Source organism: Leptonychotes weddellii, chromosome 14 (assembly GCF_054177405.1).
Source record: "Leptonychotes weddellii isolate Sample4059 chromosome 14, ASM5417740v2, whole genome shotgun sequence".
In the NCBI taxonomy this organism is placed as follows: Eukaryota; Metazoa; Chordata; class Mammalia; order Carnivora; family Phocidae; genus Leptonychotes; species Leptonychotes weddellii.
The window spans coordinates 78,925,510-78,942,589 of record NC_138382.1 but is presented as its reverse complement, the minus strand read 5'-3'; the positions used below and the strand labels follow the sequence as shown (position 1 = coordinate 78,942,589).

Sequence of the window (17,080 nt, the reverse complement as noted above, 5' to 3'; positions counted from 1 at the left end):
CCCCAGGGCGTCACAACGAAGCCAGGGCACTCGGGACTCCTCGCGGCAGACGATTTCAACCCCGAATGGGAGGCCAGGCGCCGTCCCCGCAACCCCCTAAGCCCGCAGAGGAGCCTGCGTTACCGATGCTGTCCTCGGGCTCGCTGACGGCGGGCGTCGCGGCGCTTGCCAGTGTCCTGCCGCCCGGCCGGGCTCGCCCCGGGGCCGCGCTCTGGCGCAGATGCGGCCGCAGCGGCCTGGGCCAGACACCTGGGGAGAGAGCAGGCTGGTGGCGCGCGCGCCCGGCCGCTGTCCCTGCGGGCCCGGGTCCCCGCGCCGTGGGCGCTGCGCGACCCGCAGGCCTGGGAGCAGGTCCCACCGCCCCCCTGCTCCCCCAGAACCCCCGCCCCGGGCCTCCCCCCGCGCCCCCGGGGCCCGCGCGCACTCACCCGCGCCGAGCAGCCGGGGTACGGTCGCAGCGGGCACCATGGCGCAGAGGGCGGACAAGGCAGGGACGCGCTCTCGCTGCCGCGCTCCTTCCGCCGCCGCCAGCGCCCCCCGCCGCAGCGCCGCCTGCCGGCCCGGAGGTGCGTCTGCGCGCCCTACGGCTCGGCCACCAGCCCCGCCCCGTGGGACCGCGGGCCTCCCCCGGGTCCGCGCGCGCCGGCCAGGGGTGCACGAGCCCGACTTCGGCCAGCCGCCGGCCGGGGCGCCACGGACACGCGAGGAAGGAGGGACAGGTTGGGGTCGGGGCGAGTGCGGGGTGTGAGGGAGCGCGTCTCCCCAACCTGTCCCCTAGCTCGCCCCTGCACCCCGCACGAGCCGCCGTCTCCGTGGGGGCCCTCCTCACCTGCGGCCAGTCCAGTACAACCTGCCGCTTTCCCAAGGAGCATCCCGTAAGATTGGGCGCATCTGGAGTCTGCAAGACGTCCGGGGCCGGGGGCGCCCAGGCATGCAGTGAGCGGCCATGTGGAGCTGGGAGTGGGCCTTTCGCGGTGAAGCCCAAGGCCTGGGGTCCCCCTGCGTGTAGGGGACCGGGGGGGGGGGGAGGCCGTGCTCGCGACCCGCCCCCGCGCAAGAGCGGCCAGTGGTCCCACGGCCGCCTGACGCGGCGCCTTTAAGGCGGGGCCGCCCGGTCAGATGACCCGGCCGTCGCCTGGCAACGGGACGCCGCCCCGCCTCCCGCGGTCTCCCACCGCAGCCCCGGAGGACCCGCGCATGTCGGAGGAGAGCCCCCGAGAGTGCGCGGTGGCTGCCGAGCCCGGGGCCCCCACGCCCCCGGCTCCCGCGCCCCCGCAGAGGACCAGCGACTACTACCGCGTGGACGAGGACCTGCCGGCCAGGTTCAACAACCCGGCGTGGTTTCGGGGCTACGGGTGAGGACGGAGTCCCGTCGGGGGCCACCTGGCCCGCGCAGGGGCTGGAGTGGCGGCTCTGCTCACTAGGCTCGGATGCAGGAGTCCCCAGGTCTCCAGCCTGCCCTGGAGCCCAAGTCAAACGCGGGGTCAGCTGTTAGCACCCAATGAGCGAGAAAGTGCCTGAAACTGCAGGAGCGCCAGCCGTGGGGTGTGGGGCGGGGGGAGGTGGCTCCAGTCACTGCAGGAAGGGCAGGGGTGGCCAGGAAGTCCCACAGCCCGCTACTGGGCCCAGCGCCACGCTTTTGTGGGGGGATCAGTCTCCTGTCTCTCGACTGAGAGGAGCCTCTGCCGAATGAGAATCTGGCAACCCGAGCTGTTCATTGCAAACCCTTAGACATACATAGTAGTAAACCCTTCACCACACCTGCCCTGCCCTCCCTCACCTAGTCTCCTCTGCAGTCCTGGGGACGGGGGTCATTATTATCCTTGTTTTCCAGGAGAGACAGCTGGGGCGTGGAAGGATAGCGTCTTGCCCAAGATCCGGTGGCATAAGGCAGAGCTGACCTCTGAACCACAGCCACTCGGTTAAACTCTGTGTCAGCATCAGAGACTGTAGGCATGTTTTCTGCACGAGGCTCAGAAGTGGAGGGACCCCCCCCCCCCGCACCCCGAGTGGCAGGGTGTGGAGGCTGAGCCACCGCTTCTGACCTACCCATCTACCCAGAACATTACAGCATGTGCCAAGGCCCTGCCAGGGTTGAGGGCTGCATTTGCCATCTAGGAGTTCTTTCAGGCTTTGCCCTGCCTTGGGAAGAGCAGGGGTGGAGGTGAGCAGAGGAGGCAGGGAGGCTGAACCTGAGTCCCACGGAGCCCACGTTCACAGCCGCATTGCCAACCTGTGGCATTCCCAACACAGCTCTGTCAAAATATTCTAAGGCTGTGGCTTGGGCAGCATTAGAATAACTGAATGGAAAATAGAGGGTGTTTCTCATCCGCCAGGACCAAGGAGCCTGTCTCGGTGTACAGGACCAGTAACCAAGCTTATGGGAGCAGAGCCCCCACTGTGCACGAGATGCCGGTACGTGGGAAGTGTGTGTGTGTGTCATGGAACATCTCCAGGAGGAGGCCACCACCCTGGATTTCTCAAAAGGGCAACACATCATGAGGGGGCGGCAGGGAGGGGCCCAAAGTTCCAACATCACAAAGCCGGAGGGGGCACATCAAATCCTTTCCAGACAGGGCAGGGTAGAAATAAGTGAGCGAGCAACTTCAACAATGAAATGTTTTTAAGGATGAAAAAGGTGCGTGTAGACTGGCTTAAGATGTCCCAAAAGACTGGCCTCTTTCACAGGTAGACACCACCACCTCTGGTACCTTAGGTCAGTGAGTTCTGAGGCAAACAAGTGAACAGCTGCTTTCTTTCTGGAATAATACTTGATTGTAATTCACTTGTGACCTTAAGAGGCAGTACTGGCCCAAATCTCAGGTTGCATGCACAAGGTACATGGGTGGATGTGGGGATCTGTGCACCTTTGGGGAATCCCCACCCCCTTTTTGAGATTGACTTCACAGTCTGGAGGTCTAGAACCCCCTTCTAAAGCCCTCTTGATGCCCCTCCTGGGCCCAGGTGGACCAGCACAAGCATCCCCTGGATATCCAGGACAGTAGGGCCACCCATTTGGGGGCCTCCCCCTACGAGGGCAGCGCCTCCCCACGCCCCTGGGCTGGTGGGGTGGGGGCATCAGAGGCGTTTTAAAGCTCTACAAGGGAGTCAAACCTGCAGTCAGGGTTGAAACTCACGGATGGCTCTTACAGAAGAGAACACCAAAGTTCAGAGGGGTCCAGTAACTTGTCTGGTGGCATAGCGGCAGGAGCAGAACCCCGGGCGTCGCGTGGCGCAGGTGGCCCGCAGATTATCCTTCTGTCCACCCAGGGTGAACGGAGGCACTGTCAGCAATTATTCCCGGACATCGGGTATAAACTGGGATGGTCCGGGGCGAACTGGGCCATCCTGCCCACCCCGCCTCTCTGCTTCCTGGGAACAGAGATTCTTGCAAATTCTTACTTTTCTTAGAAATGCCTGGTGGCTGACTGCTCAGGGGTGTTCCCACGCCCCATTAATCCGAGTGTCCCTTTTCACTTCCAGAAAGTATTTTATCCAAATTCGAACAAATTTTCCAGACAACTTGCAGCTACTGGAATGTTCCAGAACAATACTTTCAACGTCTGCATGGAGAAGAGCATTGTGACGGGTCCCGACAACTACATCACCTCCTACGACCGGTTCAACTTCCACCCCAGTTACAACATCAACAAGCCGTCCATCTGTGATTGAGGGGCCTCCTGACGCCCTCAAGGGTGATCTGAAGTGTTCCCCCTACTCTCTCATCATTTGCCCAGTTGTCAACTTCACTGCTTTCCCTGAAAATGTTTTTTCTCTTTAGATTAGAAAAATATGCAGACGGGGCTGTTAATGCCCTATTTGCTCTGTTTTACGTCTAAGATGGAAAAGATGCTAATAGCTGACTTTCCATTAAACACGTTGCCACATCCTGAATTCCCGACTCATCGGTAATCAGGGAGCAGGACCGTGGGCGTCCTGGGCCCTGAGTTGTGGCCTAATGCCAGGAATACCTGGGTAGCCCACCCTGTGTCTTTCCTGGGCGCCGTTTCATATGACAAATTATGGAGTGGGTTTCTGTTATAAAGCGCCCTGGCGGAAATCTGCACCAACTCTGTGAGGCCATGACGGGAGGGTCGGGTGCCCCGTGTGGGGCGAGGACAGGGGCCGTGCGGGGAAGACCAGCAGGAGCGCCCTGTCCCTGACCCACGCTGGCCAGCTTGGAGTCCCTGCGAATGCCCCGCAGCCACCGAGGGGCAGGCCTGGGGGCCAGATCTATGGAGGGGGTCATGTGTATGTGGGACTTCTCTCTTGGTGTTCACTTTCAGTTTTCAGTACAAAGTTAAAAAACCAGCAGGCAGGAAATTACACACTTTTCTCTCTGCAGTTCTTGATCCATGTTTGCTATGATGTAGCGGGTCCTCAATGAGGAGAGTTCTTCTGGGCCGGTATCGGTCTTTCAGACCTAGATCTCCCCCCTTCCTTCCTGAGAGCAGGACGTGTTCATTGTAGGAAGCCCGGAAGCATGGGCTCCTGACGAAGTCATTGTTCCCTCCCCCGGATGATAACTCATTCACAAAAGTTTTAGTCCCATGAAAGTGGGAAGAGATTCAACACTGTGCCTGGTTATTTCTTCATTAGGACCTTCTTATTATTAATACGCGAAAGTAAACGTTTTGGCAACATTCTTAATGTCCAATTTGGGATGGAAATGGTTTCCAGAGAAAATCAAATACTCTTGATAAAAAGATGCGATGCGGAGCCTGAGGCCGGGGTCTGCGGGGTGATTTTCTAAGCTGCGAAACCAGTGGACTCTTCCAGGCATCAGACCGGAAAGTAGCTTGTACAGTCCTTTACAAAAAATACCGAAATACTGAGGACACTTCTGTGTTTAGCTTCTGTGGAAATCAAAACAAGAAAAAGAGGGCCTTTTTAACCAAGTTTCTAAACTCACCGAAAAGAACGAGTTCCTTCCTCGGCGGTGGTGAACAGCAGGCCAGCGACTCCGGGGAAGGACAGAGCCATCGGGCAGAATAACCGTTCGCCGCCCCCCCCCCCGGCAGGAAATGGCGAGTGCTGCACTCGGGACCGGTCCGAGCCAAGTGCACGGGAGGCCCTGTCGATGGGACAAGGCTCCTGCTGCTGGCCGCGGGCTGTGGTGGGGCCGACTGGACTGGGCTCGCTGGCGGCCTCCCAGACGGACTTCTGCATCCTAATCAGTGCGGGGCGCTTTCACGCGCCCTGGCCAATACACTGCGCTCTCTGTCAGTGCTGCTAACGAGGTAAAGCTACGTGTATTCTAAATGGAATCCTCTCCATAGAATAAACGTCTGGGAAGATGGAAAACAGAGGTAACTTTGATAGAACATATATGCCCGTCTTCTCAAAAGCCCAGGAGCATCTCTGGCTCGGGCTCCTGGCATCTGCGTCCTGGGGCCGGGGCCCTGGAGCTGCGGGGTGGCCGCACTCCTGTCTGCCCACTAAGGGTTTTGGAGGATGTTGACATCATCCCCTGGGGTGAGTCCGGGCCCTGCAGCCCCTGGGTTGGAGCCCACCTGGGGTGTCCCCAGGGAGGCGTGGCCGCAGGCATCAGACCCCGCGGTCCTGGCCCTGACTCTGCACACAAGTCTTACAGGAGCTCCGATGATGATGAATGGATCTTTTTGGCATGTTTTCCTCCTGGAATCTTTAGCATGGAGCAGGGAGAAGAGTATGCGAATGGGCGGTCTTATGGAGGGCTGCAGGCCCCTGTCCTGGGCTCGCAGTCAGCCTGCTCCCCCGGGGGCCTGAGGGGTGGGAAGGACTCCCGCCACTCTCTGGCCTGGGTCCTGACATCTCTCCAACTCCTCGCTGGTCAGAACCGTTAACAAAGAGGTGAGCACAGCATCCCCAGACGGCGAGGCCAGGAGAGCCAGTCTTCTCCCCTGAGGAGGCCCGGCTGTGTGAGGCCGATTTTTCCCACCATGAGAGGAAACACTGAGAAATAGGGCTTCAGAAGACCTCACTAATTCGTCACTCAGCATGGCTGTAGGTGGGGTGGAAAGCAGAGACTTCCAACACTGGACACGTGTTTTCACGTACGCCTGTAGACTTGTCTTCAGTAGCTTTTCGCCTCTCAGTTATAGCGACTTAGAATAAAGTTCCAGATAGGAAATTCGTCAACACGGGGGAACATCTCTTCGTCCAGAGCACAGCAGAGCAGAAGCCCCGAAGATCCTGCAAACAACAAACCGTTCCCCGCTCCCGGTCAGCCTCCCTCAGAGGAGACCTGGCTGTGATCTGCAGACGTGGATGGTGGGTCCCTTCAGCAGGCCCTTCAGTTAATTTTGAGGGACGGGGAAATCAAGGTCGCAATGCTTTCATATTTGTATAGGAGCAGGAAAGGGGCTAGCAACTTAAGCGTAGGGCCTGGTTTCCCCACGCAAGTGCGTCTCAGCTTGGGAAAACCTGCTGACAATTCAGACTCGGAGCCTTGTCTGTGGAAGACCCTCCCTCTCTAGATGTGGGTGGTGGGCATCACACACTACCCGCCAGGGCCCTCCGTCCCCTCACACCTCCATTCCACCTGTGCCCGTTCTGTCCAGAGAGACGCAGTGAGTCCCAGGATGACCTACTGAAAATCAGGCCCCTCCCCTTCTTTGCATTAAATGAATGAGCCTATAGCCCCGGACACACCGACCCCTCCTTCCCTGGGAAGTGATTAAGGATTACAAGCCTCTTAAGGATCACAGTTTGACTTGGTAACATGTCATCCCTCCGACTGGCACAGGTGCGTGAACACCTAGAGTCCCATGCAGCGGCTCCCAGGACTCTGCTGTTCACGGCTGCAGTGCCAGGCCCCACTCGCTCACCCCACCGCAGCCCCCCTTCCAGACAGGGTGCAGGGGTGCCTCTGGGCTGGCCCCAGCGTGCGCCAGAGCTGAGCTCGGGTGTGGGTGCAGAAGCAGGAGCGTGTCAGTGGTCCCAGGGACGGGCCAGCACAAGCAGGCTTATGCCCGGCAAGTGTGAACACAAGGCATGTGAACAGCAGTGCCCGCACTGCCCAGTAACCACGACGCATGGGGGTCGGCGTGGCGGGGGTGGCAGGAACCCGGGGGGCAGGAAGGAAGCACGTGCGAAGGGTGCCGGGTCTGGGGGAGACCCAGCAGGGGCGAGGGGTGCTCAGGGCTAAATGCACGTGTGGACCCTCTTGGCATCATCCCACAAAGGCCACTCCAGGGAAGATGAGCTGCGTGAGCTGATTCAGGAACTGTGCTGGATTTATTAGCGTTTTAAAAACCCAGTTCTTATGTACAAAACAGGCTGATTTTTGTTTTCAAGTGTTAAGAGCGCTCTTTAAAAACTAAATAAAATTTAAAGCATGGATGGCACACATTGAACTGTTTTTCCCGGAAGCACCTAAGTGAGTGTAAGAACCAGAAGGGCGCTGGCAAATGCACCTGTGTGGGCGCCCGGCAGGTGGGGCGCGGATACCCGGCAGGTGGGGCGCGGGCGCCCGGCAGGTGGGGCGCAGAGGTACCATGCTGCCAAACCCCAGGAAGTTCACTTGCATGTTCGAGCACCAGCTAAACCCCGCTGCAAGGTCAACCTTGCTCCCAGTCCATCACAGCTAAATTGCAGGGGGGAGTCGTAAAGCCCGGGGTCACCGATGGAAGTTTGCCAGACAGCTGTGCAGCAACTCCGTGGCCGCTGAGTGTCCGCCCCAGGGGACGCTGCACCCCTCCTGTCCCCACAGCAGCCTCTGAGCAGAAGGCACAGGAAGCTGTGCTCTTCTCTACCCGGCAAGGCACCGCGGCCCGGCTCTAACACAGCGCGAGGCCTGGCGCCCTGCCCACGACCACGCACCCCGCAGGGCTCGGCCCCGGTCCTGCCGGGGGGGAGGCAGACCCTCGGAAAGCTGCCAGCATGACCGCTGGGTTGTGAGAGCACCCCTCGATGAGGCCCCGGTCCCTGGAGGGCGCTGGGCCTCGCCCTGGGCTCTAGAGGTGTCTGGGCACCAGGACTGGTCAGGTGGCTCGAGCCTTGTGTGTTCCCACACCCAGATCAAGAAAGGGACGTTTATACACACACCTTGTCTGTTACCCTTCGGAACTGTGACTAAAACTGGAGAACAGTGGCTCCCATAGAAAAAGAGCTTTATTGAGCTACTAGAATCCCGCGGGGGTCGCGCTGGGCTGGGCGTGGAACACCACGGGCTGGGTGTGGACTGGGCGGGCTGCCGAGGCCTCCCGGGGCATTTCCACGTGCAACAGGGGTCGGCCAGTCTGTGTGCTTGCTGGCCTTTGTGCTTTGAGATGTCTTGCAAGTGTAGCGTCCAGAAGCCTCGCTCTGGCCTCGCGGGCCTGGGGGCCCCAATGTCACAGGTGCTGACCGGCAGCTTCCCAGCGGAGACCTCTGCGGGCGCCTTTGTGATTCTCGGGGCGGGTCGGTGGCCACTGCCACCTTCCCAGCAGCAATCGCCCCAAACTATCAGAGCTGGGGTCACATGTCTGCTCGTCTAACACTCACCCGGACGCCGTGGAAAGCTGCCTTTAGGCAGGCCCTACAAAACCGAACAACTGTATTTTCCAAAAATATTTTTTACAGCACTTTAAATAATTTACAAAAAAGCTACAAAAATCATATTTTCCAGGACACATTCGTTAAATAACACCATGGCTCCCAGTGGACGTAGTATGTACAGGGCGGTGCAGAGTGGCCTCCGGTTTCTGTCCCGGGGTGGTGAGCGTCACGCGCACACACGGATACACGCGTGTCTGTCTGCTTCCCATGAAGACGGAGCCAGCGAGCGTCCTCACGGCTGGAGGGCTTTGCCCGTGGCCCCCGGGCCACCGCCCTCCTCCACGGAGGTGTCACTGAGCTCACTGGACTCACTGCCCAAGGCGTCCTGGGCCTCGTCGCCTCCACTGATGGCCCTCCGCCTGTACCTCAGGTCTAGAACGTCCTCCTCAGAGCCTGAGTTCCTCCTGGCGTGCAGAGTGCAAGCCGCCTGGGACTTCCGGCCAGGCCAGTGTCCCCCCTCCTTCTTCGCGAGCAGGTGCGAGCTTCCAAACACGGGACTGTGGCCGGCCGGGGTCTCTCTGAAGGCCGAGAAGGATGGGCCCTGCAGGGGCAGACTCAGGGGCGGGCTGAAGACACTGGCCTGCTTGCCCCCCCAGGAGGCACTCTTTCCAAAGTGGAATAGCTGTGTGGAGAGCAGCGAGGAGAAGCCTGTGAAGGGCAGGCCTTTCTTGGGGTCCTGGCCCTCCGGCCCCTGGTCTCTCTGGCCCCCGAGGCTCCCTCTCCACACAGCCTCCCTGCCTTCCGAGCTCAGCGCCCACGTGCTCTGCAGCCGACTCTGGTGGGCAAAGTCGGCCCACGGGAGGGCAAGGCCAGCCTGGGGGCTCCCCAGCCCGTCTGCTCCCGGCTTCCGAGTCCGCGGGCTCTGGCCCCGTGTGGTCACAGCAAAGCCCACGCTGGCGCTTTCTGCCCAGGTGCCCGCTTGAGCTCGAGAGGCCAGCGAGCCGACAGCATGTTCCCTGGCACGCTCGGTCCCTCTCGGGCTCTGATCCTTGTGAGTGCAAACCAGTCGCCGGCCAGCAGCCGGCCCTTTGGCATACAGGGCCCCCGCCACGCTGGTGCGGCTGGCCCTGGCTGCAGGGAGGCAGGCCTGCTCTGCGCGGGGGCCGCTCCTCCCGCCCGGAAGGCAGGCTCTCCCCGCGTCCCCCAGGCCTCCGGCCGGCTGAGGCCCGCCCCTGCCCCGCTGGCTCCGCGTACACACACCGGGGTGAAGGGCCAGGGCGGGTGCTGGCCCCTTCCGGCACGGCAGCTCCGGCCTGGGCACGCTCCCCGTCCCCGGGGTGGCTGGGCCCCCTCCTGGGGCTTCTGAGCTGCTCCCGGACTCCTTGGCCTTTTCGGCCAGGAACTTCCTGATCTCCAGCTCGATGCTGTCATCACTGTCCACGGAGCTGCTGTCCTCGGGCGGAGGCTGGGAGCTGGGGGCTGCACCTTGAAGTTCACAGGCGTCGGCTTCACGGCAGAACGGATTCCCTTCGGAGGCTTTTCTCCTGAGCTGGGGGGTGGGGGGCGCATCCCTGGGGCTGGCGCCATCGGTCCTGGTTCTCTCTGTGTCTCTGCAGGAGACGTTCAAAGGCTTTTTCGCCAGGTTCTCCCTGCTGTCCTTTCTGGGCTTTGAGAGGCAGCTTTTCAACAGATGGGGGCTTCTGTCCTTCCAGTCTTTCCGGAAGCTGCCTAGTTTATCCAAGAACTGGGGCTCAGTGGTGCTGAACCTGACCTTCCTCTTGCACGCGGCCCTGGGGTCCTTCCACCTCTTCTTGAGCCTCCGCCTGGACCGCAGCAGGTCCTTGATGGCAGTGTCCAAGTCCTCGTCGCTGTCCAGGGAGCTGCTCTTGTCCTCAGAGCTCCCCCGCTCACCGGCGCTTCTGGCTGGGGCTGCCTTCCCATGGCCGGGCCACACGCTGCCTCTGGTGTCAGGGCCACCGTGCTGGTCACCCAGCTCAAGCGGCCTGCAGGGGAGAGGCTGGCCCCTGGTCTGGCTTTCCGCCCTGGGGGCCTGGCCAGGCTGTGTGCTCACGGGGCTGTGGTCGGCATCCCGGGCGCCCTCCTGCGCCGTCTCTCTAGCTTTCTTAGGTGTGGATGGTGGCACAGCGTGGCTGCCTCCTTTGCGTTTCCTTTTGCAGCTCAGCGACAGGCCCAGCGTTTTAGAGCCGGGGACCCTAGGGCCAGGTGGCGGCACTGGGCTCAGTGTGGTCTGCGGGCAGCTCTCCGTTCGGGCCAGCCAAGCCCCCGACTGAGCCTTCAGAGCCAGGAATGTCCGGATTTCCTGCTCTATGCTGTCATTGCTGTCCACAGAGCTGCTGTCCCCGTCGCAGCAGGAAGGCACGGTTAGGGGGCAGGAGAGCGGGCTGGCAGGCGGGGGTCTCTCACTGTCCCCCGCGGGGGCCGGCAGGATGGTTTTAGAAATGTCCAAGATTGCTTCGGCGCACATGAGCTCAGCAGACGTGTCTGCCCGGCACGGCGGCCGATCCACAAGCTCGTTTTCGGCAGCTCTGGGATCTCTGGGTGGCTTGGAGGGGTGGTCAGGGCCACCCGGGCTGAGGTCCACAGCCTTCGGGGCCACCTGCTTCTTCCTGCCTGGTGTCTTCCTATGGGTTTCGGGCAAAGCACCTTTCGTGGAGTGGCCTGCGCTGTGTGCCGGAGGGTCGGGCCCCTTCCCCTCCCCGAGTGGCGTTCTCTGCGGCGGGTCTCTGCCCGCCTCCTTCCTCTTCTCCAGCTGATACAGCTGGATGGCCTCCTCAATGCCATCGTCACTGCTGGAGCCGGACACCTTGCACACCAGGGCTGTGCTCTTGGCTCGCTTCGTCCTCCGCCCGGCGCTCCTCCTGACCGCACCTTTATTCTGGGCTGCTTCTGCAGGACGGCCAGCAGCAGTGGCTGGCTTCGCGCCGTCCGCACTCTCCGGCTCAGCAGTGGCCTTGGACCTGAGGCCACGGGGCCGTGTGCTCACCTTCGCTAGCCTGGGAGGTTTCCGGAAGAGAAAGTCCTTGCAGGGTCCCATCACTTCCTGCCGATGTGCCTTGGCCATTGGCTCTTTGCTGGATCTAAATGCTGATCTGGCTGCATTATCGCTGGGGTCTGGTTTCGTGTTCACGGAAACATCACATCTTGGGGTCTCCTGTTGTCTTTTCTCGTTCAGAAACTGTTCGATCTCCGCCTGGATGCTCTGCTCGAAGGAGTCGTCACTGCTAACGCTAACCGGGGAGGCGGAGCCCCGGTCCTGGCCCGCTCCCACGTGGCTGCCAGGGGCGCCTCCTGAGCTGGGTGCAAACTTCGGGGGACACGGGGCAGTTGGGGCACTACTCAGAGGAACTTCTGGTTTGGACCGCCTGCCCCCATCTGTGGCCCCAGGTGGCTGGGCGGCCCCGCTCTTGGCCTTTAGGTACTCCTGGATCGCTTCCTCAATGTCCCGGTCCACCGAGTCGTCACTGTCCGAATCCAGCACCAAGGGGCCAAAGTCTGCAGCCTCCTCCTCCCTCGAGGGAACAAAATCAGCACCGAGACCACAGGCAGCAAACGCAGGGGTGGCGGCCGGCCTTGTGTCCCGGCCCTTCTCTGCCCTCTGGCTTCTCTGCAGGGCAAGCTCATCGCTCATGCCCAGAGCAGCCTCGTCCCTCTGGAGCGTGCTGATGACCATCTGCACTTTGGCACTCACCGAAGCTCTCGAGACGCCCTCTTTCGGCTCCGAGAAGCACCCGGGAAACCTAAATCCCCCCGGTGTGCCAAAGGCCTCCCATTTTGACTGGAGAGCAACCACAGGAGGGGCGTTCATGAGAAACATTCTAGCAGACGGGGAGGGACGTGCAGAGAGGCGGTTCTTTATCTTTCTGCCCCTTTCACATCCTGAGAGGAAAGAGAGGACGTTGGTCCGACGCCACTCTGTTGGTACACGCGGCCGCGGAGAAACAGCCCGCCGGGCCAGAGTCCAGAGGGCCGGGTCAGAGGCTGAGGCCCGGCGAGCCGGGGGCGCCGGGCAGGTCACTCATGCCTCCTAGGCCTCGGCATGCTCAGCTGCAGGGGAGGCGGGCTGTGGAGACCGAGTTAGGAACCGCTCTGAGCCATGGGCACCGCGCTCATGCAGAAGCACGTGCCGGCGTCCCTCCCCGTCCTGCGCTCCTACTCGGGCCTTCCATCTTCTCTGCAAGAGAAGCGGGATTTTATAGCAAAGGCTGTCAAGAGGTGCCAAGGAGATCAAGTCCGCACGTGCTTCTTCGCGGGTTAAAGAGAATGACTATGTGAATCTAAGCCTAGTGAGACTTCGCGGGTCATTGCATTCTTGATGCGAAAAACAAGCTCCTGAAATAAAAAGTGACGTGAGGTGAGCAGTTAAAAAACGATTTCCCCAAACATCCCAAAAGAGTCCCTTATACTAAAGCTTTTTTATTTAGAAATGTCAAACGCGTATCTGTCAGGTAGTCTTATGGGCTCGGATCGCTCTGGCTAGCTAATCAGCAGAGAAGCTGCCCCAAACACTGTCCTGCGCCCTTTTCCATCCTTGTCGTTACTCTGGCCCTGGCATCTCAGACCAAAGGTGGCTGCACCAGCAGATCTGTTGGGCCGGTCTTGTGAACACTTGGAAGGCCTGCTCACACACAGCCTCTCCACTAAAGGTCAGGGACCACCACTGCAGAGGGGAACATGGTGTACTCGGTGAAGAGTCACTTAGAAAATATGACACGTCACATAACTATTCATCCCTAACCAGTTTTTCCCATCTCCCCTGACCATCCGCACCCCCTCCCAAAAATTGGAATGCAGAGCAATTGAGATGCAAGAGAACAGCTCTGCAGCATTTATATGAACAGGGAAACGGATTTCCACCCCATAATAGTACCACACGAGGCTGTCACCACCCTTGCAACGTCAGTGGGTAGACTGGAACTGGCCTATCTGCTTTGCTTTCAACATGGATCTTCCTCTACCAGGAGCTTCTGTCCCGACAAGCATATCATCTTGTGTTTACACACCACAGTCCTTTCCAAGAAAGCGTGGCCGGCCACCTAGGTGCAGACATGCCCAAGCAGGTGCAACCAGCAATTAACCAGAGGGCACCACAAATTCAGAAGCAAGCCGTTCGCTATTATGGATTTGTGCCCAAAGAGTGAAACTGTACTGTAAAAGCATTTATTGTAATTCCTTGAAATTCTCAAGGCCAGTTTCAGTGGGACGACACAGCAGGCAACGTTTGAGAAGCATTTCGGGGATTATGTCTTCATCCCCCCTGGGCATCCTCTGCTCACTTCTGAAAAAGACTTTTGACTGCCAGGGTAAAAAAAATCAGAAACATCTAGTTCAGTGGTTGAAGCTTCAGCTAGTAAAGATATATATATATATATATATTTTTTTTTTTGGAAGAAAGAGCATGAATTTAAGGGCTCGAAATTCAAGTTTGGAAAAAGTTAATCCTCAGACCAAAGACAGTTAATTGCAGTGAATTCACAACTGTCCTGGGTCACAGCTCGGATGCTGGAGGGAGCCTGTTGAGCTACCTGCCAGTTCTCAGACCCTGGTATCTCACCGTGGCCACAGCCTCTCCCAGAACATCACCCTGTGGGGAGGTTCCCCAGTCACAGAGCAGTGGGGATGGCAAGGGTTGGGAGAGGGCCTCTGCACTGCCCGGGGCCTGGGTCCACCTTGCTGTGCTCGTTATTCAAGCTGCCCTGGCAGAATGACAGAGATCCTGAGATGTTCACATCGGCCTTGGACTGCGAAGTCTAAACCAAGAATGTTAACTCCTTAAGCCGCAATAATACAATTTTAAAAAACGGGCCCGGGGATGAACCCAAAGGCGCTGGGCTGCCGTAAGTAAGTTCTACACTAGGTAGCAGAGTTGTGTGTGTGCGGGGGGCTTAGTCTGGTCTCTACTAACCACGTTCCCTGCGTTCTACCGGGACTCCCAGTGAGCGGTGTTCTGAACTGTCAGATCACCTCCTGCCAGACTGAGGTTAAAAATTCAGAGGGAACCTCCAGCGACAGCTCGTGGCTTTAAAACAGTCAAGTACCTAAGATGAATCACTCTGAAAAACTCCCCAGAACTCTACTTGGAGAGAAGTGTGAGCTGCAGCGGGGCTCCCCCGGCTTTGTCAAGCGGGGGCCCTGTATCCCCAGAGCCCCGAGCCAGGTATGGAGGGTGGCTGTGGGGGGCACCAAGCCCTGCACCCCAAAGCCACGTGGTGCCAACACTGAAAAAGCCACGAGGGCACCCGGACATCTTCTTAGTCTGACACCACACCCCGGGGAGGGCCGAACCTTGCTTATGTTTATCACCTGCACAGTCTGGATCCCTGCACCAAATGCCCCCAAACACATCTCTCGGCTCACCAAGAAGCGGTTCAGCTCCATTCTTCCCTCTCAGGTGGCAGCTTCCCCGCTGGGCGAGGGACATGAGGGTCAGGGTACCAGGCCCACAAGGAGGGCCGGGGAGCCCGAAGTGGGCGTGGGCCTGCCGAGAGGTGAGGCTCTACGGGTCGCCACGACCTCTCCCCGGGCGAAGCTGCCAGGCCTCTGCCTGTGCCTGGGGGCGCGGGGGGCGAGACCCTCCCTGCCGGCCCGGCCCCTCTCACCCCGGCCCCGGGGCGCCCGGCCAGGTGAGCGCGAGCACCTCCCGCGGGGCGGGGCCGGCCTCCGCCCGGGTCTGCGCCGGGGATGCGCGGGGACCCGGGCGCCGGGGGCCGCGGGGGCCGGCCGGGGCCCGAGACCCTCCCGGAAGCCGCGGCCGGGCGCGGGGCGGAGCCGCCTTGCCGCCGGAGGGCCGGGCCCGCGGCCGCGCTCGGGGCGGGGAGCCGGGCCAGGCCGGAAGCGCCGGCCGCCGGGCCTCACCTGCGCGCACCTGGGCCCGCCCGCCCCGCGCCGCCGGCTCCGAGGGACTCGGGGCCGCCTCGGGGGCGCGACCCCCGCCCGGGCCAGGCGGCGGCCCGGCGCGCCCGCCCCCCGGCCCGGCCGCGCTCGCCCCGCCCCGGCCCGCCGCCGCCCCCGGCCCGCCGTCCGCGCGCGCGCCCCGGGGAGGGAAGGGAGGGCGTAGTGGGGAGGGGAGGGGAGGGGAGGGCCGGGGAGGCGGCGGGCCCGCGCAGGGCCGGGGGGCGGGGCGGGCGGGCGCGGGCGGCGGCGGCGCCCCCTCCCCGGACCTACCGGCGGCCGCGCTCCGGAAGCCGTGCCCGGTGGCTGGGCATCATGGGAATGGCACGGCCGAGTTCCGGGGGAGGCGCGCGGCCCGCCGGACCCCCGCCCGCAAGCGCGCGCCCACCTGCCGGCCGGCTGCGGGGCGCCCCCGCCCTCGCCCCCCGCCCGGCGTCCGGCCCCGCGCGCCCCGCAGCTCCGCGCGCTCCGCAGCCCCCCCTCCCCGCGTCCCGCCCCGGGCGCCCAGGCTCCCTCCGGGCCGGGGCGCCCCCGCGCCGGGGAGTTCGGGGTGGCTGACGTGTGACCCCCGCCCGCCCTGCCGGAGGCGGGCCTGGCGCTGGGGGCCGCCCCGTCCCGGGGGTGCCGGCGCGGCGCGGGGAGCGCGCGCCCAGTGAGTGCTGGAAGGTGGGGAGCCGGAGGGGCGGTCCGTCCTGACGTTGGTGCTGGGATGACCGGCTGCAGTGTTACTAGAAGTTCCTCCATGGGTGTCCACTGTGGGCCTGGCACCGAGCCCGAGTGTGCACTGAGCTCCAAGTTGAGCCTGCCCTCTGGCCCTGGAAGCCGCCACACCTCGGCCCCCCAAGCCCAAGTCCCCCAGGCTGCCTGCTCCAGGGCCGCTTTCTCTCCAGGAAAGCTGCCCAGGCCGCCAGCCGTGTGTGCCTTTAGCTGTGGCCCTTGCTTCTCAGTCTGCCCTTGCTCCCTCACCCCAGACTAAGAAATCAGGAACCCGAGGAGGCTGAGGATAGGCCAGTAACCCTCCCAGGGAAGCCGGGCAGGCAGGAGTCAACAAGGCAAGCATGGCTCAGTCACTCAGGAACCGGTCTCTGAGCACCTGGGAGTGCGGGCCCCGGGCCTGGCCTGCAGGGCTGGGGTTCTGTGCTTGGGGGGGCTGCATGGCTGGCCTTGTGCGCAGACCTGCAGCCTGGTTCTAACAGGAGCAGATGCATGCTAAAGGGACATCCCTGGTGGCCTGTTTGCGAAGGGGAGGGGAGCTGGTCTTCTGAACCACCCCTCAGGTAAGTCAGGTTCTGTTTCTGCTCTCAGGCCACCGGACCTTATGTCTCAGACACCCCTGCTCACAGCCTGTGTGCTGCAGGTGCTCCTCGGGGTCCCAGGGCGGGTGCGCTCAGAGCCTGGCTGGTGACAGAGGCAGATGGAAAGAAGACCCAGTGACCGTCGGTCTGTATGTCCCCGTTGGCCTCCTTGGCCTCCACCCAGATGCCTCTGGGGGAGCTGGGGTTCCTTTCCTGTCTAGTAAGTTCCAGAGGTTTGACAGGATGAAAGCCAGAGGCTTTTTGTCCCAGGGAATAAGAAGGGGGGCATTTCTGAATTTGCCAGTCTGGGGAATTTGGGGGCCAAGCGTCAAGAAACCCATTAAATCACTGTTGTGATGCTTCCGTGAGTTGCTTTAATAAACCATATATTTTCGGGGCGCCTGGGTGGCTCAGTC

At 61.5% G+C, this 17,080-nt stretch overlaps 2 protein-coding genes across 3 annotated transcripts; one reads left to right on the top strand and one right to left on the bottom strand.

Annotated features, from left to right (window-relative positions):
- The first annotated feature begins 1,128 nt into the window (after positions 1–1,128).
- Positions 1,129–3,894, top strand: PIERCE1 (piercer of microtubule wall 1). Its single transcript, XM_006739620.3, has 3 exons — positions 1,129–1,355; positions 2,337–2,415; positions 3,484–3,894. Exons 1-3 carry the CDS (start codon positions 1,198–1,200, stop codon positions 3,670–3,672), a joined length of 426 nt encoding a protein of 141 aa, XP_006739683.1. The 5' UTR covers positions 1,129–1,197; the 3' UTR covers positions 3,673–3,894.
- Positions 3,895–8,076: 4,182 nt separating this feature from the next.
- On the bottom strand, positions 8,077–15,720 carry PPP1R26 (protein phosphatase 1 regulatory subunit 26). Of its 2 annotated transcripts, none has more exons than XM_081803914.1 (2): positions 15,643–15,720; positions 8,077–12,810 (listed from the first exon to the last, which is right to left on the bottom strand). In XM_081803914.1, the coding sequence occupies exon 2, from the start codon at positions 12,293–12,295 to the stop codon at positions 8,753–8,755; it is 3,543 nt and encodes a 1,180-aa protein (XP_081660040.1). In that variant the 5' UTR covers positions 12,296–12,810; positions 15,643–15,720; the 3' UTR covers positions 8,077–8,752. The 2 variants fall into 2 exon arrangements, with proteins under 2 accessions (XP_081660040.1, XP_006739684.2); XM_006739621.3 differs by lacking the exon at positions 15,643–15,720 and adding an exon at positions 14,836–15,164.
- Between the last annotated feature and the right edge of the window lie 1,360 nt (positions 15,721–17,080).

Bases quoted from the DNA above. Each gene is read 5' to 3' on its own strand.
- PIERCE1 (XM_006739620.3), top strand. From the start codon at position 1,198: ATGTCGGAGGAGAGCCCCCGAGAGTGCGCGGTGGCTGCCGAGCCCGGG. The intron at 1,356-2,336 runs GTGAGGACGGAG...CTCATCCGCCAG, and splicing joins GCGTGGTTTCGGGGCTACGG to GACCAAGGAGCCTGTCTCGG. The intron at 2,416-3,483 runs GTACGTGGGAAG...TTTCACTTCCAG, and splicing joins CCACTGTGCACGAGATGCCG to AAAGTATTTTATCCAAATTC.
- PPP1R26 (XM_081803914.1), bottom strand. From the start codon at position 12,295: ATGTTTCTCATGAACGCCCCTCCTGTGGTTGCTCTCCAGTCAAAATGG.